General features: G+C 36.8%; 1 protein-coding gene across 1 annotated transcript; it reads left to right on the top strand.

The window, feature by feature from the left end:
* The first annotated feature begins 9,733 nt into the window (after positions 1-9,733).
* On the top strand, positions 9,734-24,848 carry LOC142618270 (wall-associated receptor kinase 1-like). Its single transcript, XM_075791177.1, has 3 exons — positions 9,734-10,679; positions 11,168-11,347; positions 23,384-24,848. The coding sequence occupies exons 1-3, from the start codon at positions 9,734-9,736 to the stop codon at positions 24,589-24,591; spliced, it is 2,334 nt and encodes a 777-aa protein (XP_075647292.1). The 3' UTR covers positions 24,592-24,848.
* The last annotated feature ends 384 nt before the right edge of the window (positions 24,849-25,232 follow it).

Raw genomic sequence — 25,232 nt, 5'->3', positions numbered from 1 at the left:
GACAATGGCGTTCAATTTGATAGTAAAGCTTTCAAGAAGTATTGCAATGACATAGGCAACACAAACAGATACTCCACCCCAGCTTATCCTTAGGGAAATGGGCAGGCCGAGGCCGTTAACAAGGTCATAGTCAGTGGACTCAAGAAGAGGTTGGATGACGCGAAGGGCAGATGGGTAGAGGAGCTACCACATGTTTTATGGACGTATCGGATTACGCCGGGTAGATCCACTGGAGAAACACCATTCTCTATGACCTATAGGGCCGAAGCGGTGATACCTTTGGAGTCTGGTTTCCCCACGCTAAGGACAAGTTCTTTTCATCTAGAAAATAACAATGGTCTCTTGGAAAAAACCTTGGATTTGATTGAGGAACGACGAGAGGCTGCTATGGTCCAAATGGCTTATTATTAGCAGAAGCTTAAACGAGGGTATGATGCCCATGTGAAGCTAAGGCCATTAGCGCCTGGGGATCTGGTGTTGAGAAAAGTTGTGGGTACTGCAAAAAATCCAGCGTGGAGAAAGCTAGGACCAAATTGGGAAGGACCCTATCGGAATATTTCTGTAGCAGGCATAGGGTCATATCGACTAGCTAATCTAAATGAAAAAAATTGTACAACACCTCTGGAATGTAAACAACCTTCGAAGGTATTATTATTAATAAAAAGCACTTTTATCGTTCGTGGTTCAAATTATGAATATGTATTTGGGTTTATCTCTTACTATTTTTAAGTATCAAACAGAAACTTGATGATGCATGGTCCTCGGACCACATACCTTGTGGAAATTGATATTTTATTAAGTATCAAACAGAAGCTTGGTGATACAGGGTCCTCGGACCACATACCTTGTGGAAATTGATATTTTATTAAGTATCAAACAGAAGCTTGGTGATACAGGGTCCTCGGACCACATACCTTATGGAAATTGATATTTTATTAAGTATCAAATAGAAGCTTGGTGATACAAGGTCCTCGGACCACATACCTTATAGAAATTGATGTCTTATTATTTGTTAAACAGAACCTTAGTTATGTCGGGTCCATGAACCTTCTACTTTGGTAAAATTAACATTTCAAGTTACAATTTTTAAGTATCAAATAGAAACTTAGTGATGCATGGTTCTCGGACCACGTACCTTGTGGAAATTGATATTTTATTAAGTATTAAACAGAAACTTGGTGATGCATGGTCCTCGGACCACATACCTTATGGAAATTGATATTTTATTAAGTATCAAACAGAATCTTGGTGATGCAGGGTCCTCGGACCACAAACCTTGCGAAAATTGATGTCTTATCATTTGTTAAACAGAACATTAGTTATGCCGGGTCCATAGACCTTTCACTTTGGGGAAATTAACGTCTCAAGTTACAAATTCTAAGTATCAAACAGGAATTTTGGTATGTATGGTTCTCGGCCCATATGCCTTGTATTGATATCGTACTTATCATTAAGACAAAGTTTGTTTATGTCAATTCCTCGAATTCTTTACTTTAGAAATACTAGCAAAAATCCATGTCATATTAATGTTGAGGTGTTGATGAAGTATTTTGATCACTTTATGCCTCAAATTGAATTCTAAGTTAGGTTGTTAGCTGTTATACTCTTGAGGCATGATTTGTAAAGTATAAGTTAAGCATGTGTACTACTGTTTAAAGTTATGATAGTTTCAATATTGAAAGTGAAACTAGCTGTTCCACTCCTTCATTCTTGTGCTGATGGGAATTCTTATACTAAAAAGTCTAAGTCAAATGAAGATTAAACCGTACAATCTTTCATTAATTACTTCTAATGTACATTACAAGCAAAAAAGAAAGAAAGAAAGAAAGTCTTTTTTACATAATAAGAAAAGGGAGAAGTCCTAGGCTCGGTCCTAAACTTTTGAAGGAGGGTCCTGCTCGGAAGTGCTACCAGCTTCAGTGCTTCTTAGCTCCATTTCAAAAGGGGATTGGACCTGTTTTCCCTTGTTTGCTGCTATTGGTGGAGGGACGTTAGGCTCGGCGCTTTGGCTTGTAGCCTTCTCAACACCTTCACCCTGTTCCTTCTCTTTATTGGAACTCGTAGGTTCTGTAGGAACAATAATGGGCTCTGGGATCACAGGAGGGGGCATGGAAGGAGCTGTCTCAAGGGCAGGGGCAACAAGAGGAAGTTCTTCTATCTCCTGGATGTCAAAGGGAAGCCAAATGTTCTCGGGCTTCCTCAGCTAGGAAGTTGAAGGAATCCCTGCTACACTTAAGGCTTCCCCCCAAACTTGCTGGCAATATTCTCAGTACAGCGCGACGAACTCCTCTATCAGCTGGTTTTCTGTCGCTGCTACCCCTTCCTTGTAAGCAACCTTCTTCGCGGCCTCAAGCGAGTCCTTGAAGGTACGGGCCTTGTCCTTCATCTTTGCAAGCTCCTTCTTCAAGTCGGAGTGTTCCTGTTGAGCTTTGGATAACTCTTTATCTTTTTGACGAAGAAGCTTGCGCTGCCCCTCCACTTGGGTCCTCATTGTCCTCAGGCTAGCCTCGGCACCATCCTTTTCTCTTTTTAGCTCCGCCAGCTGCGTGGTGAGCTTCTCATTTTGCGCAAGGGCCTGGCCTAAGGACTTCTCAGCCTCCTGCCTAAGCTCCAGTTCAAGCTCAACCTTCTTTCGAGAATCCTCCACCCACTTCTCGGCAGCAAAGACTTCCTGGATGGCCTATGGTGAAATATCAAAATGAGTGCACTATTAGTAACACAATAAGGTGTAATGAAAATAAGGAGGGAATAAGACTCAAACACTTACTAGGGCCAAGTCCTTTTTTAGTGAAAGGAACAGATGAGGCTGGCTCATCTTGTCTAGGGCTTCCATGTCCTTGGGCAGAAGAAGAGGACGTTCCAAGGCATTGGCCAGGTGGAGAGCATGGCCTTGTTGGAACGCCCTGATGTTGGACTGGCTAGAGATTGGTGTCCCGTCCAGCTTAAGCTTGGGAGACCAGTTAGCCAGTGCTCGGCGCACTTTGGTAAGGTCCCTATTCTCCCCGCTTTCCACTGAGAAGGCACGTCCCTTGCCCTTGTCAAGTTTTTGTTGCTAGGGTTGTTGTTGTTGTTGTTTCTGCTTCTTCTACCTCTCCCCATCTGCCTCCTCGGCCTCACCCTTCCTTTTCTTCTTAGACTCCGCAACGGGAGGTTTTGGATCGGCGGGAGGAGGGGGTGGGGGCAAAAACGGAGGGACCTGTGACCCCTTTGCTCCCTTTTGAGAGACCCTCGCGCCCCTCTTGTTCATTAATTGCTTCAAGACGTCCATCTCTTCTTCTTTGGAGCAGGAGTCAGGGTGGGCAATCACCAAATCTTGTATTCCCGAAGTCTCGATGGGCTCGTGCTCCTCGTCCGAGAGAATGGCGAATGGATTTCCTCGAGGCCTTTCAACGTCCTCGAGTTGAAAGTTGTCTATCTCTTCGTCCAACGAGTGCTAAAAGGACGCTTGTTCTTCTTGGACGACGGTTGTCTGGGAGTGCGCTGAGAGGGGAATTGCTACGATGAGGCGTGTGTATAGAATGGTGGTGGGATCATAGAGAAGATTGCGGTTGGAAAGGAAGCCTGGTCTTGCCACGTCTATCCTTCTACGTCGCTTATCCCCCGCGATGATTGCATTTTCTACCTCCTGGAAGTCCACTGATATAGGATCGTATCCTAATATCAAGTGTGCAGCTCTCACTTGTAAATCTTTACTCACGAAGATTTCTGAGCGAAGTACGCGATTCAAGTCGGCAACGTTGCAGAGGCTCAGGCGTGGGCGTACGTGCTGTTTATTTGTGAAAAGAGACATCCGAGGAGACAAACATGGTCATATTAGTAATAAACATAAAGACCAGAAGCAATAGTGTGCAATAAGAATTAAAGCAGTAAAGGCGACGGGATTGAATCACGGGTTAAGGAATTTAACTCCTAAGGAGTCACACCTGGATCTCCCCATACGACCGGGCAGTGAGGGTCGTTATGCCAGTTTCTTGAGGCGATGAGGTAGTCGTCCTTCATGCCTTTGTTAGATTTAGGCAGACAAGAGATCAGCCTGACTAAGCTGGACTGTGATTTAATGTAATATCCTACGTTTTTAAGTTTGTGGCACTCGTACATAAAGGCAATGTCGTGCCATGTGAGGTTTAGACCCATTTGCTCATTCAGAGCGTCGACACTACCTAAGACCCTAAACACGTTAGGTGCGCACTGGTTTGGGCATAATCTATGGTTGCAAAGGTATTCACTAGTCACATTCCTCATAGGGAGAGTCATTCCACCTTCTATGAAAGCAATCATTGGAATGATGACTTCTTCGTCTCTCCTGGCACTACCTACGACTTCTATTAGACAGTATCTCAAGCCTACGTCATTGGGAATATGGTACTTGACCCTAAACGCTTCCATACCGGCATCAGAATCAACTAGACACTTAAATCTACCCATTTGGGGAAAGTGATAAAGAGAGTTTGAAGAAGAAAGGGAGTTTAGATGGGAGCCGAGGACAGAAACCGAGAAGGAATGAGTAAAGAAAAGCAAAAACTAACTGGAGTTGGTTATGCGAGTCTTCACGAGTTTCTAGAGAGAAAAGGTGATGATTGATACTTTGATACAATTGATTTCTGAAGAAATGAATGAAGGCGTAGGTTCCCAAGCGTTTTGACGTGCGGGAGGCGGCCTCGAAATTAAGTTTGTCCCACTCAAATTTTCAGGGGCCAACCTGGACCGTTGGATGTGCATCTCACCATTGAACGTAGGGAACAAGATGTAACTTACGGTCATAAATGCGTGCATTCCGGGTTTCGAAACGTCAGAAGGCATTTTCAGGGAACGAAAGGACCCCCACACGTGTGGTGGTCTACAGAGCGTGTGGAATATGTATTGTTTGATTCAAAACTCTATCTTTCTTCTCGGATGGGAGGGAAAAATAAAGTTTTGAGGGGCTATTGTGGGGGGTAAAAACTTTTGAATAAACAATTGGGCTTTGGGCCTGATCGGTTGATACTAGTTTATTTTTGTCAGGGGGCCTTTAAGCCCATGAGTCAGCTTACACTGCAAGGGTCCGAGGAGTTGTCCGAGGATGAATGTCTCCTCGGACGGGCTCGGCAAAGATCCGGGGATTTGCTAAAGGGGTTAGAGGCAAGCTCTTGGAAAAACTGATGGGTAAAAGGGCGATCCAAGTACCCTTTTGAAGTAAAGACGTGTGAGAAGTATCTGAGGAAAAGGCTGCTATCTCCACATTAAAGATCATGCATCTAACTCCCTGGTCGCATTAATGGGGAAGTGACTTATGAGTAGCAGGAGTCAGCCTCCCTGCTATCATTGGAAGACTCCAAGAAGGTGGCGGATGGGACAAGTATCCAATGGGAAGATTTGTATGACACGTGGATGAACTAGTGATGGAGAAGTATATAAGGAGACGAGAGAAGAAATAGAGAAAAGAGGGACACTTTCTACTGAGAGAAAGAAGGAAACAAAAGTTGTAGACTTCGTCACAGAAAGGGAAGATATATAAAAATTGTCCTCGGAGGTCCTCTTGTCACATTTGTTCATCAATTGCACAGATTGAAGCACTCTAACCTGCTAATCAAACTTCCAACATCCCGAACCTAGATTTCAAACTCATTCTTTACAAATTATATTGTATAAAGATCATTAGGCCTGAGCCCAACACTGGTTTTTGGGTCCAGGTACAATTGTGCGCTTACAGGTACATCATATTTTTTAATGGTTAGGCATAATTATGAGATATTGGACTTATCAAATTATGAGTTGTGTCACTCCATTTCAAAACTAATGGGTAATGAGAAAAACACACTCAATTTTTTTATAGCATTCAATACTGTGCCTCTCAAGCCTATTTTTCAAGTTGTGAAGGGAGTCAAATTGTGGTCCCCCCAAACAATTCCCCCTCATAATGACTCTCTCATGACTCAAATCCATGACCTTAATAACTCTGATAACATTTTTTGGACTGTAAATTGTGCCACTATAGCTCAAAATCAATTGATGATCAGGAATATACTCTTAAATCTTTTGTGGCATTCGGCATCGCGTTCCTTGGGCCTGTTTGTAGAGTGGTTGTGGTGAGTCAAATTGTAATCCTCAACAAAATTGAAGAGAGATTAGAGATGCTTAATTTAATGTGACAAAATGATTTGCGTATGAAAAAACAATTTTTGGAATTTTGTTATGTTGATCTTCACAAGATTTGGTATAGTAGTCCGAAATGTTTTTGTGTAGGTGTGCTTGACCATTGCACACGCTATTTACGAGTATAAACATAGTAAAAAGCAGGGCCAACTGAATGGTAAAGTAAGAGATGCAGTCACCTAAAACCCTAAGTGAAAATAAAAGGCCCCCAAATTTTAACAAATAGGGTTATTTATAATCAATAAATAAAATAATATTTTTTTACCAGATGAAAAACAAATAACAAATAGACAAAAATGCAACGTCCATAATATTTTTCACAATATTTTTACAACTAATGCTAAGTAGCAAATTATTACAGCTTGTTATTAATGACAAAAGAATAATTATAGTGATATTTTCAAACAGAAAACAAAAAAGCAACTTTGACTAGTTTCCATCTAAGTCTACTACGAATACCACTCTTTTACTTACCACTATTAATCTGTCACATCAACAAATATGAAAAATTTTGTCAAATTTTTTCTATTTTTAAAATTTCTAAAAAAAGAAAAAATTATGTGTAATTTATGTTAATTAGTAATAATTTTGCATCTAAAACAAGATAATCAATTTTCACTTTAGGCCCCTAAATGCATCAAGCCGCCTCTAGTAAAAAGTAGCAGAAGAGAAGTATGGCTAAGCCAAACCCACTATATATATGCAAATGGTTTCTTGGAGATTAAGGTAGGCTTGGTTACGCATTAATGGCAAGAGGAGGTAATATCTCAATGTTCCTCTCCTTCCCTCAATTAATTCATGTCTTATATACAACTTAGGTTGAGTTTGGATTACACTAGAAAATGAAAGTTGGAGCGTTTGACTTTTATTTTTGTAGGTCTTGTGCATTATTTACGGGACGTGCAAGTATGGAAAAATGCAAATGTTAAGTTAAAACTGGGTCCCACGGTATTATTTATACATTTAAAAACTATTTTGCTACAGTATTTCCAGTTTTCAATAATAAACGATATCTAAACAAATCCTTAATAAATATGAATACACAACTTAAATGAGGGTGAAATGACTGCCTTTAATAACTAGCTCCCATCCACTCCACGTAAGCTAGATGATATAGGAACTCTCTCTCTCTCTCTCTCTCTCTCTCTCTCTCTTTCTCTCTCATGTTAAAGCATTCAAATCTTAAAATTCTATCACATCCTATTTTACTATCTCAAAAAATTACTTTATTAATTATACCAACCATTCTACAATACTCTCAGCATCTCAATTTTTATTTTATAATACAACACATTAAAATAATATTTCTACACAATAAAATAATATATCCCAAAACCCAAATAAAAACAAAAACCCAAAACTCACAAATTGGTGAGAGAGATAAATTGATAAAGTAAGTAAATAAAATATTAGTTATTTTTTTTTTAATAGAATTGAGCTACAATGTAACTCTACCTTCAAAATTATACCGTAACACTATTGCAAATTTTTTTTTGCAATAGTTGATTTTTATAAGTCATGTGTGGGGTCTTGAACTTTTAGAGCATCCACAACAGATGTGGGATATGTGCCAAATGATAAATATTTGGCACATATCCCACACCAAGCACCATTTGACCCCATTTATCAGATGTTTTAAGTGCCATATTTTTTGCAACATGTTACAATAGAGTCACAAATGTACCATGGTATGGTAAACTATGGCATATGGATTTATTAATTTTTTATTCCTCTTTCTCTCTCATATCTTTTTCATCTTCTCCTTCAGCTATTCAATATTCACCGCCTCCATCTCCACTCTCCCATACTCTTTCTTCTTCCCTCTTCCCTTTTGCTCTATTCTCCTCCCATTCATGAATATGAGCCACCATCGATTTCCTCTCTACCATCACTGATTTATAAAATCTCCTTCACCGGGGTTTTTTTTTTTTTTTTTTCACTCTCTCCTCTTTGTTCTATATCAGAATCGCCTATCGGTGTGGGTTTGGTTGTGGATTTGTGATTTTCGATTGTGATTGGCGTGGGTGTAGGTCTCTGGGTTGTGAGTTTATGACTTTGGATTGTGATCGGCATGGGTCTCTAGTTGTGGGTTTTTTTTTTTTTTTTTTCTTTTTCCATTCACGTTTTTTGAAGTTGGTGGGTGGGTTGAGCTTCAGTGGTGGAGGGTCTCTGGGCGGATCAGCGTGGGTCTCTGGTTGTGGGTTTTTTTTTTTTTTTTTTTTTTTTTTTATTTTTTATTTTTAACGGTGGTGGGTGGGTTGAGTTTCAGTGGTGGTGGGTCTTTGGGCGAATCGGCGTGGGTCTCTGGTTGTGGGGGGTTTTTTTTTTTTCCGTTCACGTTTTTTGACGGTGGTGGGTGGGTTGAGTTTTAGTAGTGGTGGGTCTCTGGGCGGATCGGCGTGGGTCTTTGAGCGGATCAGTGGTGGTGGGTGGGTTGTTTCTGTTTTTGTTTTTCTGTTTTGGTGGTTGTGATTTGACGGTGGATTCGGCGGCGGTTGTGGGTTGATTATGGTAGTTGTGTGTGCATGTTTTTTTTTTTTTTTTTTTTCTCTGGTGATTGTGGCCACAACAATTTTTCTGTATGTTATTGTTGTTGTTGGTGTTGGTGTTGTTGATGATGATGATGATGAAGATGAGGATGAATTTAATATATTATTTGAATGTGTTGTAAATATTATTTTAATGTGTTATAAATGTTATTTTAATATATAGAATTGAAGAATAGAACATCTAATAAATAGGATGTTATAAAATAATATGATAAAATAATAAAGTAAGATTTTGATATTACAAAATAACTTTTTTTATTTTTTTGTTGGGTAACATCCGGATGCTCTTATGGTAAATATTCTCTACATATACCATATGCTATTCCCAGCGTCAATGCTCATATTGTTTCAGTTTCTCACAATCTCACCCGCGTGTAAAGTCAAAAAAAAAAAATATAACGTTATTGTGCCTTTCAAAAATTAAAAAAATGTTAGCGTGTGTCGGTCTTAATAGTCTCACTCAGGTCTTGTCTGGCTTGCATTTAAAAAAGAAAAAAGAACGATTCCGTATTTAGTTAGTGATAAGTCACTGTTTAAGATTTTTTTTATCTTGTTTACCCTCAGCCACACACATACCTGACTGAGATAGGCTCTTACTTGTCTGAGACCTTGCCAAAGTGTCCTTATGCAACGCATGCACAGTCAATTATAGCTGTAAAGTTGTAGACACAAATACACATGCAATAACTGTTGGGTCTTTTAGTCTGCTTTTAAAGTCAAAAAAAATATAACGTTATTCCGCCTTTCAAAAATTAAAAAAATGTTAGCGTGTGTCGGTTCTAAAGTCTGAATAGTTTCACTCAGGTCTTGTCTGAATTTCATTTAAAAAAGAAAAAAAAAACGATTCGGTTAGAGCTTAAGTCACTGTATAAGATTTCTTTTTATCTTGTTTACTCTCAGCCACACACATACCTGACTGAGATAGGCTCTTACTTGTCTGAGACCTTGCCAAAGTGTACCTTATGCAACGCATGCACAGTCAATTATAGCTGTAAAGTTGTGGACACAAATACACATGCAATAACTGTTGGGTCTTTCAGTCTGCTTTTAAAATGTCCAGCATCTATGAAGTTCTCCACACACTAAACACTCTCCTCAGAAATAGTCGTGCTATGGGTTTCCATTGGATTATTGTGCAACTCACCTGGGTTGGTGTGATATCATCAGTCACGGCAGCCACAGATACACAATTTCCATCAGCCCTGCCTAATTGCCCCGACAGATGTGGGGACCTAAAAATTCCATATCCGTTTGGCTTAACTGAAGGTTGTTATCTGAAAGGAACCAATGGAACTACAGAATTTTTAATAGCTTGTGGAGACAAGCTCGGGAAACCTGAACCAAAGACTGGAGATTTCCTCGTTACAAGCATTTCCGTCCAAGAAGGCCAGATTGAGATCATGATGGATAACGACATTGACTGTTACTACAAGAATGGCAGACCTAAGAGTAACTTCATGCGGAAACGAAGTCTCACTAACCCGATTTTCATCATTTCTCACACCAAAAACAAGTTCGTGTCCGTTGGATGTGACACTTTTGCGTACCTTAAGGGTTTCATGAACGATAAACCGTTCTATTCTGTTTGTTTGTCAATATGTGACAGCAAAAGAGATGTAGTCAACGGGTCTTGCTCTGGGATTGGGTGTTGCCAGACGGATATTCCTGAAGGATTCAAAAACATTACCGTGGTAACAGGTAGCTTAAATAACCACATAGACGTCTGGGATTTCAATCCATGCGGCTATGCCTTTGTTATCCGAGAAGACAAGTTCAATTTCTCCTCAGCTTATCTTACCGCTCTGCAAGACTATAAAACCTTTCCGGTGGTTCTTGATTGGACAATTGGTAGTGAGAAGTGTGATCTTGCTCGGAACAAATCGAATTACATGTGTGGAGAGAATAGCATATGTTTTGATCCCATTTACGGGTCTGGGTACCGTTGCGAGTGCAAGAACGGTTACCGTGGGAACCCATACCTCGACCATGGTTGCCAAGGTATTCAATTTACTCACTACTTATTTACAACAATTTTTTCAAGAATAATAAAACATTTTTTTTTTGACAAATTTCTAATATAATATGCAGCCTTATTTTAGTAACATAAAAATTGTCACAATTTGTTCTATCAATTGTTTAAACTGATGGATAATAATAATAATAATAATAATAGTGGATCTATGTAGAAGTTGTATTCCAATTTTAGTCTCTAATATAACTATTGAGAGGCAATATTTTTATTTTCGTTTCAGTCAATGCTTTTTTATTATATTTTTTCAATTTCAGTTTTTAATTTTTTGAATTAATTACTTTTTATTTACTTTAAAATGAACTTTTTCACTGGGTAATTATTAAGCCCTCTCAGTATTATAATTTTGTACTCACCTCTCACACTGTTTCTCTAGTTAAATTTATGATAAAAGATATTAAAAAAAAATACACATTTATCGTACTTGTATTCAATAATTTTCCCTTTTCCACCACAGATATTAATGAGTGCAGTGTCAAAGACAACAATAATTGCACGAGCAAAGAAAAATGTGTTAATAAGCCCGGGGGTTATGATTGTCCGTGCATTGAAGGATACCATCTTGACGAACCGGAAGGGGTATGTGTCCCCGATAGATCTGCTGGCCAATCATCAGTAGCAATTTACCTCGGAGTTGGTGAGTATTTATTGTATGTCTGTATTTGCGCCCTCAGATTCTCCTCACAGGTCAAGATCTTGTGCAATAATAAGTTAGTGTGAGAGGGTAGATACTATATACATACACCCATTGCATAGTATGTTTTCCTGTTACAAAAAGTCAACTTAAAAGAGACAAAATTGATTACCACTTAAGATTTATAGGTTATAATATTATTTAATAAAATAAATATTATTATATAATTTAAAAATATAATTATTAAATTACAAATTTTTTACGTTTTTAATAAATAAGTTAAATTTGTGTTAATTAGATATATTATCTATTATATGATGATTATGCTTATATTTTATATATAATTTTCAATTACAAAAACTTGTAATTTAAACAATTTATTGATGACATATCTTTAATATCTTTAATTTTTAAAAAACTTTGCAAGTAAGGAGGATATAAGAAAAAGATGTAATCTAATGAAAGATTTTTTAGACCCCCAAAATTTACCTCTAATAAAAAGATATTGAATAAGTTTGTAATTTTAAGTTACAACTAGTTTTATCGCTATATTTTGTCTATTTAAAATTTCAATTATAAGGATGGGAATAATCACTTGGGGTCCATTTGGTCGGAGGGATTTCAGGGGCGAAAATGGGAGAGTGAAAAGTGATGAGAAAATAAATTTTAGGATGCTTGGTTGGTGGGATTTTTAGGAAGGAAAAATTGTGAGGTCGAAGCATTTTCTCCTCGTACCTACCAGATTTCAATCTCCCCAAATTGGATAAAAAATAGCAAAAAAAAAGAATGAGCTTTGCACTATTTATATTTCAGACAAAACTACCCCAGCACCAACGTTCAAATGTTGGTCTTATCTTTTCTTCTCATTTTTGGTCTTTTCCCTTTTTGGAATGTTGCCTCACTCTTCTTTTGTATGGATCTTTTTCAATGTTACGTTGTGTGAGTCTCACCTTTTTTTTTTTTTTTTTTGGGTGCTCATCTGTTTCTTTTCTCACCAGACGCCAGTTTTGGGTTTTTATTTTATTTTTTAGTCTTGGGCTCTTGAATTATAAAGTTTCCATTCATACATTATTTGTTATAAAATAAAATAATGTGTTACTTTTTTTTTTTTTTTAATCTAATAGGGATATGATGATAAATTTATACAAATTTTATTCTCTATCCTCTCATTTTTTTCTCAACCGAATAAAAAAGTTTTTCATTTCTCTACTTTTCCACGTCCGACTAAGGACAAAGTCTATTTGTTTAGGAGAAAATGTTTTCTAATAAATGAGTCAATGACTTAAAAGAGTTGAAAAAACTATTTTATAACTTTCTTTATTTAGCTTGCTCTGAGATGAAATTGTTTTCCAAAAAAAATTAATAGAAATCAATCTCTAAAAATATGTTTTATTATTTTTGTTGACTAAGGATATTTTTTTTTGTAATATTGTAAAATACTAAAAAATACGAAAAACTATCTTTACACGAAGTTTTCCATTAAAATAACAGTGTAAAATTTCTTTCATTTTTTCACTTTTTTACCTTTCTAACCAAAAAGACTCTTAGAGATTTTTCACTAAGCTTAGAATGCTACTTAAAAAAAAAAAATTAAGCAAACTAAACTTGGAAGTTTGAGCTTTAACGATATTAATCTTTACTGTGATGCTTTAAAATTTACTTAGGGCGATATATTGAATGTAGATTATAATAAGAATTGTAATCTTTATTACTGGAATAAAATATGTTATAATGAAATAATTAAACCTATTCATTAGTTTGATGGTGAGTTGTAATAATAGAATAAAAATTAAGATCTATTTTAGGAAATATTTCATTCATACAATTATATTTCTTAGAAAATAATATTTTTTAAATTTTAGAGAAATTAGTTATTTTTTATGATTTTTTTTTTCCGATAATTGTTAGGTGTATATGAAAAGTTTGTTTTTTATTTAGAAATATATTAATGTTAAAAATTATTACATCTAATAAGGAATAGCTATTATAATCTTTTTAGAGAGAAATAGTTATTCTTTATTTTAAAAAATAGTTATTCATGAGAAATGTTTATTCTTTTTAATAAAAAAATAGCCAAACTATTGAATAGCTAAATTATAGGAATAACTATTACATTATCATGTCTATTCCAGTCTATCAAACATGCCCTTAATTTCATCGCTCTATACATTCAAATAATAGTCAATTTTATGTTTATAAGCTTAAGTTGTTATAGTTAAAGATAAGATTGATTTAGTTCTGAAATTAATTTCAACTACAAAATTAACACAATTAATAATTAAAGAACAGGAGTTTTTTTTTTTATAGAAAAAGAACAGGAGTAATAGTTCTGAAAGCTAAGCACACTAATTAAAGGTAGACATGCTCTTTAATTTTTTATTCCTCTCAGACGCACGTCACGCACTCATGATTATTTAATATATATATATATATATTTTTTAAGGATTATTTAATATATTTATACTTCACCTTCTCTGCCAAAAGAGAAACACAGACTTGTCCTACTTTTCACGAACTTTTTTTAGTCTTTGTTTTAGGGTGAGTTTGGTTGGGCTTTTTAAAAAAGTGCATAATGAAAAAATTGAGTTTTAAAAAAATGCATAATGAAAAAGTGATTTTTCAAAAAGCTGAGTGTTTGGTAAAAGCTGTTAAAAAGTGCTTTTTGAAAAAGCTGAGTGTTTGGCTAAAACTATAAAAGTTGCAGTTTGAGGGACAAATTATCAAAAAGGACAATGTATATATAAGGGAGTTTATTTCATACTTATAATTCAACTACTTCATATACTTACTAAATAATAATAATGTTTGGGCAATTATTCTTTTTTAGTGGCATAATTATTTGTTATTACCATTAATGACTTCTTATTAATATTAATTAAATCTAAACAATTTTCATCATCATGAAGCACAAAATGAAAATGTAAAAAGATGATAAAATATACACCAATAATCCAAGTTTAAATTGTGCTATATAAAAATGTAAAAAGATATAAAATACATACCAATAATCCAATTATACAAAAAAAAAAAATACAACTACTAATTATTACCCCCCCAAATAGAATTTGCAATGGAATCACGAAGAACCACCATTGCAGGATCTGTTAAAGTTCCTGAGTTTTGCTCATAACTGCTACATGCTTCACTATTACGTTCTCTTCTAGAAATTGAATCTTCATTGGCATTTATGAACTCCCTATCATCCCTATCATTTAGTCTAACAAAATTATGAAGAGCCATAGTAGCAGATACAATAAGTATTTGGATATGGAATGGAAAAGGTGGCATGTTTCTAATAATTCTCCATTTATTCTTCCACACACCAAAAGTGCGCTCAATCACACATCGAAGAGATGAGTGGGCATGATTAAATTTTTCATGTCTAGTTCTAGGGCCTCCACCTCTCCTTCGAAAGTCTTGAAGATGGTATGATATCCCTTTGTATGGTGCCAAATAGCCTTGTATCATTGGGTATCCAGAATCAACTACATAATATTTCCCTAAACAAAGAAATTCAATTGTATTAAACACACACACAATATGTCATTATAATGAACAATTGATTAACCAATTACAAACCTGGTGGTGGGTGCGGAAAGTTGTTACTTTGTGTACGAATAGTATCAAGAAAAATGTGGGTGTCGTGTGCTGCACCTTCCCATCCAGGCAAAACAAATGTGAATAACATATTAAAGTCACATGCAGCCATCACATTTTGGGTTGGATATCCCTTTCTTCCAAAGTATGGAATGGACTTCTCAGTAGGTACAATCGCTATCACATGTGTGCCATCAATCGCACCGATGCAATCCTAATAAAAACATTAATAGTTTTCAGTTCCACATGCATTGTATTATCTTATAGACAATAACACTTATTCAAATATACAATAGTACACATACTTTGAAATGTGGCCAATAAATTGGATGGTCTTGTATTTTGGTTGGAACTTCACTAAAAGTTGGATCCGAAGGCTTTACATATGCTTCTGCAAAGCGAGCACCTAACAGAGTGATCATCTTCTCAAAATGTCTACTTATGGTTTCACCCGAATGCTGAAATAATTCTTGAACCATTCGGTTACATGTTCCATGACCAAGTATCAGTAAACAGATTGCCACTAACTCTTCTAACCTTATATTCCTTGAATGTTGAAGTCCAAAGTCACGTTGTAAAACTTGACACAAATTATGAAACACCTCCTTTCTCATTCTAAACATATTGTAACACAAAGTCTCATTACCTTCCATACAGCGTCTCAGCCAATCCCACCCCGTTTGTTCAGAATCATGACAAGTAGTCTTATTAATGTACTTATTGAAATATGTCACAACTGCTTCACAGGTAACTGTCACAAGCTGGTAAAACTCCTCGTTAGAATTGTCATTACTATCATCACTGTCAGAATCACTATCACTATCATCATCACTGTCACTACTTTCATCATCATCATCATCATCACCATCATTGTTATCACCATCATTATTATTGTCAACATTGTTATAATCACTACCATCATGATCATCACAATAATTTCTGTAATCCCCATCCATTAATAGTTCCATAAAATGGCCACTCTCATGAGTACCATTATAATCATCCATATTGGTTTCAGCTACACAACAAAATAACAAATATTCAATCAAGACAATTCACAACATACCAAGACAATTCACAACATCAAGTACATAACACTGTAATTTCACTCATATAAGAATAATATAAAAAAAAAAAAAAACTATCTCCAAGTAACTACATATTAATAAAATACTCAACTCACCTTCAACTTCAGGTTCCACCAACAATCAGGAGCGGCAATCGTTCCCTTCACTGCATCCCAACCTAAACCTGTGTCAAGATTCCTCAATTTTTCCCACACTCTCCAATCACCTTTTAATACATCCCACCTACTTTTTAATTGGTCCTTATCATAGTTTTGACCGGTCTCCTCACAAAATTTGGTCACCAAATTGAACCAACCTTTGGTTTTAAAGGCAGCACCTTTTGTTCTATTCCCGGCTTGAATTTGTTCCACACAAAGGTTACAAAAAGTAGTTGTCCACGATGGATTAATATCCCAATCTATTCTAGCCTTTTTTACCTCGGGGTTGGAAGTGGTATTTTTTCTCATCTATAAAGTTAACCAATCATAAGAAATGCAAAAAATAGAAGATTGTAAAAAATGCAAAAAACGCACAATCAATAACATAAAAAATAAGTTTACACATAAATGAGTGAAAATAATTAAATATGTGTCAATTTGCTCAAGTAACTAGTTCATATTTTTTAAATATGTGGGAAAAAAAATTTTAGAAGCTGCAGCCTTGGTTCTAGCCTCTGCCCAGCAGCTGATGTAGCATCAGCTGCTGCTGCTGGGCATGACCCATCAGCAGCAGCAGCAGCTGATGGGGCATGCGTGTGCAGCTGCTTGCACACGCATGCCCCAGCAGCTGCAAAATTTTACACCATGTAATCTCACACAACCAAGTCACCCTCCATAATTCCCTCAAATTCTAGAGGTTCTATAACTGTACATGGTGTAAGCAATAGCAGCTGCAGCTGCTGCTGCTTACACCATGTAATCTCACACAACCAAGTCACCCTCCATAATTCCCTCAAATTCTAGAGGTTCTATAACTGTACATGGTGTAAGCAATAGCAGCTGCAGCAGCAGCAGCTGCTGCTTACACCATGTAATCTCACACAACCAAGTCACCCTCCATAATTCCCTCAAATTCTAGAGGTTCTATAACTGTACATGGTGTAAGCAATAGCGACGGCGGCCTACGGCGGCCTATTGCTTACACCATGTAATCTCACACAACCAAGTCACCCTCCATAATTCCCTCAAATTCTAGAGGTTCTATAACTGTACCATGCTGGGGATTCACATATTGCTGCATGCAATTCTGTGCATTACTGCACGTAAGGCAGCCAATGTGATTCTAGCCATTCCAATACTCCACTACTAATCAGCATAGGTCACACAGTTTGGACCTAAATCGACCACCCATCATTTCCAAAACCAGTCCCAAATCCTCCTAACAAGTCTCCCAAGATCCTACATTAATCAAATCCTAAATTGGCTAGCATTTCATGGCCACATAAATTGATCTCTTGGTTGGGTTTTAGGTAACATAGTCAAATACACCTAATACAGCCAATGTGATCCTCCTCCACTTAGTAACTACTGCTATTGAACATAGATCACACATTGGGACTTAAATCGACAGCCCATCATTTGCAAAACCAAACCTAAAATCTAATAAGAAGTCCAGAAAACCCTACATTAATCAAAGCCCAAAATGGCTAACATTTCATAGCCCCGTAAACTTAACTCTTTAGTTTAGCTTATGTCACAAACATTGTCGAATATGCCTAACACAGCCAACGTGATTCCCATCATTTAAATACTACAACTATTCAACATAGATCACACAATTTGGAGTAAAAACAACCCCTATCATGTCCAAAACCAATTCCAAAGTCTCCTACCAACTGCCACAAAGTCCTACATTGATCAAAAGTTAGATCAAATACACCCAATCAACAAACAAATTTCAAAACCCAATCAACTAAAGAACCAAATGGGTCATCATTAAATCTCCAAACCCTCAAAAACTCAAAAAGGTACAAATAAATTAGATGAAATACACCCTGTTTCAGATCTCAAAAAAAAAAAAAAAAAAAATCGGATCACTGTTGGTACCTGGTGGATTTTGGTAGCAGATCAGTCTTGCTTGGTGCCTTTTTGATCAAATGCGTACCTTCAAGATTCCTGTCTCAGATCAGAAAAAAAAAAATTAAAACAAAAAAATTACAGATCAGAGAAAACGAAGAAGAAGAAGAGGACGAAGAAGAAGAGGACGAAGAAGAAGAGGAAGAAGAAAGCAGAAGAGGAAGAAGAAGAAGAAGTCACAGATGACTTACCACAGGGAGATCGGTAGCAGCACAAAGAAGGCAGAGCAGAGAAGAGATGAGAGGAATTATTACACAGAAATTTCAGCGAAGCAGAGAGATGAGATGAGAGGGTGATTCGGTAATTTTAGGTCTCAGCTATCCGTTGAGCTGAAAACGTTAATGCGCGTTTGAGATATGGACCTTCAGACCACCATTTCAGAAATCAGCGTTTTTGCCTTTGCCTTAAAACGCAACTTTTATCTAAAATTTGCGTTTAGGCTTCACCAAACGCCCAGCCACTGCCAACTTTATGAAAAAGCTACGTTTTGGGTCCTAAAAGCCCAACCAAACGGACACTTAAGCTCATTTTGGCCGTTTTGGAATACCATTGCCATATATGTTTGGTCACGTAACTCACGTTGTCTGCAGGAGAAATATCATCGGTATTCTTTTTCTATTTCCTTTTCTTTTTATAATCTTTATTATCTTTTTCTCTGTTAGTAAAGATGGAAGCAAATGACAGTGTTTGAAAAAGAACTTGCCAATGTTAAAATTTTGAGCTATAGGGTAAAGTAATTTAGCGTAATACTCCTTATATTCAATGTATTTCTATTTGGAGAGAGAACTACTGTTGACAATGATGGCATGATGATAAAAAAAAAAAAATGATACTAAATGTTAGCCATTTTGTTTTTTTGAGGGAAAAAAATAAAGGAAATTTTATTCAAAAAACTCAAAGATCTTTTCGAAATACATCGTTTAGATCACTAAGTAGTTCTTCTACCCAAACTTTTGTGTCTGCAGTTAAAACTGCTCTACGTGCAAGAGAGTGTGCTAACAAATTACCCTCCTGTTTACATGGTGAAAGTTACATGACTGTAAAGTTGCGCCAAGTTTTCGTGCATCCTCAATCACATGCCCATACAACGTGAGACATCTACCAGGGGCCTTTAGCGCTTGAACAACTCTGTTACAATCTCCCTCCACCATCACCCTTAAGAAGCTCAGCTCGGTAGCTAACTGGACTGCCCGCTTTGCTGCCAATGCCTCTGCCATCTCCACAGATTGGGGCATCGCTATCTCCTAACAAAGAGCAGCCATCACATTCCCCAGACAATCCCTAACAACCACTCCCAACCCAGCGAAGCCCAGATGATCAAACAGGGCAGCATCGAAGTTTGCTTTATACAAACTGTCCATTGGCGAAGACCAGCGAACAAGGGAATGTCTAGGATTCTGCGCTGGCTTCGGTTTGTGCACTTCAAAATATTCCTCCACCATTGCTTTTGCTCGCAGATTCGGTTGCGTCGTTGCCATAAGCTACAGGCTATGGTAGCAAACCACGCTATTCTAAAGGTTGACCCTTCCTTAATCACCTCCTCAAATAGGTCCATAATCGTCCGATGGTGCTTCTTATATAAATCCACAAAGCTTCTTTCTGCCTTCCAGACCGCTTAGGCTTGCTCACAATACCATAGGCTAGCATGATCATTTCTTTCTCTTCCCCACGGAGAGCAAACTTCAATCCACCATGACATGTCTAAGCCGCAAATTTGGTTTTATGGGTAAGGAGTCTCTAAGTGCTCTCCACAAGAAATGTCTGATCTTACTAGGGGCGTGGACTCTCCACACACCTTTCCAAATAGTCATAGCATAGTCTGTGGTGGAAGAACTCGGGTTTTCCTGAGGCGCAATACTTTCCAGTAGCCGATAAGCACTCCTCACAGAAGACTCTCCATCAGGAGTTAGGGGCCAGACGAGTGTCTATAGCATTCACTTGGTTCACAACAATTCTAGTAATCATTATAGCATCCCACGGGTAGAACAGAGTCTTAATTAGATCCGAATTCCAAACCTTGGAATTTGGCTGGAATAAATCACTAACTTCATTTATGCTTGCATTAATTCTGGGGGACACTATCTTACCGTATGATAAATCCGGAAGCCATCTCTGATTCCGAATATCAATTCCCTTCCCATCTCCAACCCGCCATACAGCTCTTTGTTGAATAACCTCTCGTGCCTGCATTATACTCCTCCAAGCGTAAGAGCACTTGGGATGGATGGGAGCATCGAGAATATTTCCATTTGGGAAATATTTGGCACTAAAAACCTTGTACAACAAGGTGTCCCTATGATGAAAGAGACGCCAAACCTACTTTGCCAACGTTGCATTGTTAAACTTTTGGATATCCTGAAACCCCATTCCACCTACCGACTTTGAAGCACACAAAGTACTCCAATTCACCCAATGAATCTTTCTATTCTCTCCTTGACCCCATCAAAATTTGCGAATCATAGCTTCAATGTCCTTGCAAAGGCTTGTTGGAAATCGAAGCACACTCATTGAATAAGTGGGGATAGATTGGATAATTGCCTTAATCATGACCTCCTTTCTAACTTGTGAGAGAAGCTTCTCCTTCCACCCTTACATCCTAGACCAAATCCTTTCTTTTATTTGAGCGAAACAAGCTTTCTTGGACCTTCTAATGAAAGACGATAGTCCCAAGTATTTCTCGTAATGTTGAATTGCTGGCACTCGTAGGGAATCTTTTATGGCTTCTTGGGATTGCACACTTGTATTTTTACTGAAAAAGAGAGTGGTCTTATCCTTATTAACCACTTGCCCCGTTGCCTCCTCATAAAAGGCTAAAATCTGTTGGATCTTCTCACACTCCTCTAATGTTGATCTACAAAATAATAGACAATCATCTGCAAATAATAGATGGGAGAGTTTTGGTCCATTCCTGCAAAGAGAGAAGCCATGTATATCACCAGTCTCACTAACTTGTTTAAGTATAGCATTCAACCCCTAGTAGGAGTGATCAAACCCTTTAATTCACCATTAACCAATATAGAATAAGTTACCATGGTAATGCACTCCATAATCATGGCAACCCAAGACTCTTGAAAACCCATCTTCAACATGATTTTCTCTAAGAAACACCACTCCACCCTGTCATAGGCTTTTACTCATATTCAGTTTGAGTGCCATGAACTTTGTCTTCCCTGTACAGTTAGTCTTCATGTGATGCAAAGACTCGAAGGCAATAAGGACATTATCAGTAATAAGCCTATCAGCAATAAAAGCACTCTGGGACTCCGATATAATATCATTAAGAATAGGCTTAAGACGATTTGCAATGACCTTACTTATAATCTTGTAAATTACATTACACAAACTAATAGGTCTAAACTCAGACACTCTTTCTGGGTTTTTTACTTTGGGATTGAGGTGTTGAAGTTATGGTTTATGGACTCAAATAAAGAACTAGAATTCAAACATGAAAGAACAGCCTGAATAATGACCATACCTATATCCGACTAATACGTGTGGTAGAAAAGAGGAGGCATCCCATCTGGACCTGGAGCTTTCAAAGGAGCCATATCTTTGATTGCCTTCTCTACCTCACCCACTGTGTAAGCCTATGCCAGCTTAGTCCTTGTACTCCATTAAGAATCTAGTCCATATTTTGAGGATTAGAGGAAACAAACAACTTCTCATAAAAATCAACCAGCAAACCTGAAAAAATATGTTCATCATTTTGCCAAACACCCTCCTCATCCCGCAACCCTTTAATGAAGTTTCGCCTCTTCCTTTGAGTAGCAATCCCATGAAAAAACTTCGTGTTCTTATCTCCACTCTCAAGCCATTGCACTCGAGATGAAGGCACTGCTATCACAAGGATTAACATGAACGATAAGAGGGGTGAGCCGAATACTGATGTTACGGAGACGAGCAGAACAGAGAATGTTAGCCATTAATTGCACGAATTAGGTTTTTTTTTCTTTTTCTTTTGGTTAAGGTTTAACTATTTGAGTATGAAAATACAAAACACTTTAATTTTATTATAACCTCTTTACAAAACACTTTTATTATAACCTCTTTTATCATAGTCCATATAAAAAAACACTTTCTCAAGTTGTCAATTTATTATTGAACAGAATATGAGCTTCAAAGCGCATTAACATTGTAATTTTGTCAATCATTTTAAACGTTAAGGGTGTATTTGGTTGGAGGTGAAATAAGAGGATGAGAAAAAAAAGGAGAAAAAATTGTTGAAAGTGGTATTAAATTGGAAGAGGGAGGGGGAGGGAATTTTGGTGTGGCTCAGGAGTTTTCTCTCTTGGCCCACCAAAAGACAATCTTCCCAAATTGGAGAAAATGGGAGAGAAAATTATGCAAAACTTTTTGGACAAAAATACCCATTCAAGCCTACTGTGTGTGTACGTACCTGCCTTTGTTTCTTATTTCTTCTAAAAATTTTGTTTTTAACTGGATGTGGGCGTGGCCTTAGTTTCTAACTGCAATCTTGCTTTCTTTTTTCTTTTTTTTTTTTGTTTTTTTTTTTTTAATCTCCAATTCGTGTTTTTTTTTTTTTTTTTGGTGTGGTTGTTTTTCTTTTTTGTTTTTTGATTGGGCATGATTGGTTTTTTTGGTTGAGTTTTTTTTTTTTTTTGGCATGATCTTTGTTTTAATAAACTTGGTGTGATTGTTTTTTATATTGGTTGTTTTTTTAACTAGATAATTTTTTTTAATAAGGGCATATGAGTCAATTTATATAAATTACGTTTTCTATCCTCTCACATTTCTTCTCAACCAAATAAAAAAAGTTTTCAATCTCTCCACTTTTCCACCCTCCTGACCGAATACTAATAAAAGAAAATAAAATTTTTTCTATTCTCCCAACCAAACAGACCCTAAAACTCTTTTTGGTTAGGACTTTTATCGCAGAAGATCCAAACCTAAAGCATCTACACCTAAAACTCAGGAGTCTACTTCTTACTATCCTCAACTAGGTTCGATTTCCCTCAAAAAACTTAAAAAGGAACATTGTGGTTTTAAAAAAGGATGTCAATTCAAAACTTGGCTCACTAGTCTCTTTTAATTGTCCATATTTTTAGTTTTGATATAATTTGACATGAGCTGGATTTTAGAGACATTCGTAGGAGATTTATATTTATGTGGCAGCCACCACCTACGCTATAAATGAACTTGGTCGAATCATCTTCATATGATATGTACGGTAAATATTTAGACTTTTACTATGTTTGCCATAAAAAAAAGGCAATAGTATTAACAAAAGAATAAATTTAAAACGTTGTACTTGGTGAAAATGCATGTTTGAATGTGTGCAGGCCTTTTTAGCCTCTTACTACTGCTTATGGGATATTCTTGGATATATTGGGGATTGAAAAGAAGAAAGCTCATCAAACTCAAGGAAAAATTCTTCCAACAAAATGGTGGCTTACTATTAAAACAACAACTCTCTAATCACCAAATGTCTGTCGAGACAACCAAAATCTTTACCATAGAAGAGCTCAAAAAGGGCACCAACAACTACGATGAAAGTAGAGTCCTTGGTCAAGGAGGCTATGGAACTGTGTATAAAGGAGTATTATCAGATAACACAATAGTTGCCATTAAGAAGTCCAAAATTGGTGATCCAAGCCAAATTGAGCAATTCATAAATGAAATAATTGTGCTTACCCAAATTAATCATAGGAACGTGGTTAAGCTATTTGGTTGTTGTTTGGAAACAGAATTTCCCTTACTAGTTTATGAATTCATCACAAGTGGTACTCTTTCTAACCACATTCATGATAAAAGTCTATCATCCTTACTTTCATGGGAAAAACGTTGGAAAATTGCAACAGAAACTACAGGAGCACTTGCATACTTGCATTCATCAGCTTCCATGCCAATTATACATAGAGATGTGAAAACTACGAATATTCTATTGGATGATAACTACACAGCAAAAGTGGCCGATTTCGGACCTTCAAGGCTAGTTCCTCTTGATCAAACGCAACTGAACACTTTGGTGCAAGGAACTTTGGGGTACTTAGATCCAGAATACATGCAAACTAGCCAATTAACAGAAAAAAGTGATGTATATAGCTTTGGTGTTGTTATGGCAGAGTTGTTAACAGGTAAAAAGGCACTTTCTTTTGATAGGCCAGAAATTGAGAGAAATCTAGCAATATCCTTTGTTTCTGCCATAAAAGAGGATCGTCTACTTCAAATTCTTGAAGATCACATTGTCAATGAGGTTAACATTGAGCAACTGAAGGAAGTTGCTAATCTTGCAAAAAGGTGCCTAAGTTTGAGAGGGGAGGATAGGCCTTCTATGAAAGAGGTGGCAGTGGAGCTAGAGAGATTGAGAAATATGGAAAAACATTCATTGGGAAACATTGATGTCTATGCAAAAAAGACTGAGCACTTGCTTAGTGCAACTAGTCACTCTTTCAACGTTGATGTTGACATTGGTTGTTCTACTAGTACAACTGTTGAGTATGATAGCATCGGAGACCAAGTATTGAAATCTGTGAAAGATGGGAGATAATTACTTAGTCCTCGGTAATATATTGTTATCAATTAATAATTGCATTTGATATGGTACTATAATGATCTATGTAATTTCGAAGTAAGTATTCATCTCATAAAGTTGGAAGTTTTTAAGTTGTTTGGAAGTGTAGTAATTTGCGTTTGTTTTGTGAGTTGTGTTTTGAGTCTTGACTATTGGAAATGTAGTAATTATGGGAGAGGTTGTACGTTAAGGCTTGTTATATATGTATTAATGGTGGAAATGTAGGGGTCGTAATCAAGTCTTTTGTGTTGATTTTTAAATGGTTGTTATCATTTGGTTGAGCATAGCTCTCATTAATCCATTTCTTTTTCTGCGTTGTGCCTATGAAATTTCCCAATATTTTGTTCCTTCCTCTTTCACCCACATTAGAGTTATTGATATATATATATATATATATATATATATATATATATATATATATATCTCTCTCTCTCTCTCTCTCTCTCTCTCTCTCTCTCTCTCTCTCTCTCTCTTTTGATAAGCAAGAATCAATTTGACTATTTGATAGAAGTGGAGGTGTGATTGCACTTTTGTATGGCATTATTTTTGGGGTTTCTCTATTATTTAAGATCCTTCCACTCTTTCTTATTTTCTTTTGGATGTAAGAGACATGTCAA

The sequence above is a fragment of the Castanea sativa genome, chromosome 12 (assembly GCF_040712315.1).
Source record: "Castanea sativa cultivar Marrone di Chiusa Pesio chromosome 12, ASM4071231v1".
In the NCBI taxonomy this organism is placed as follows: domain Eukaryota; kingdom Viridiplantae; phylum Streptophyta; class Magnoliopsida; order Fagales; family Fagaceae; genus Castanea; species Castanea sativa.
Note: the sequence above shows the minus strand (reverse complement) of the source record. Positions and strands in the feature narration are given on the sequence as shown.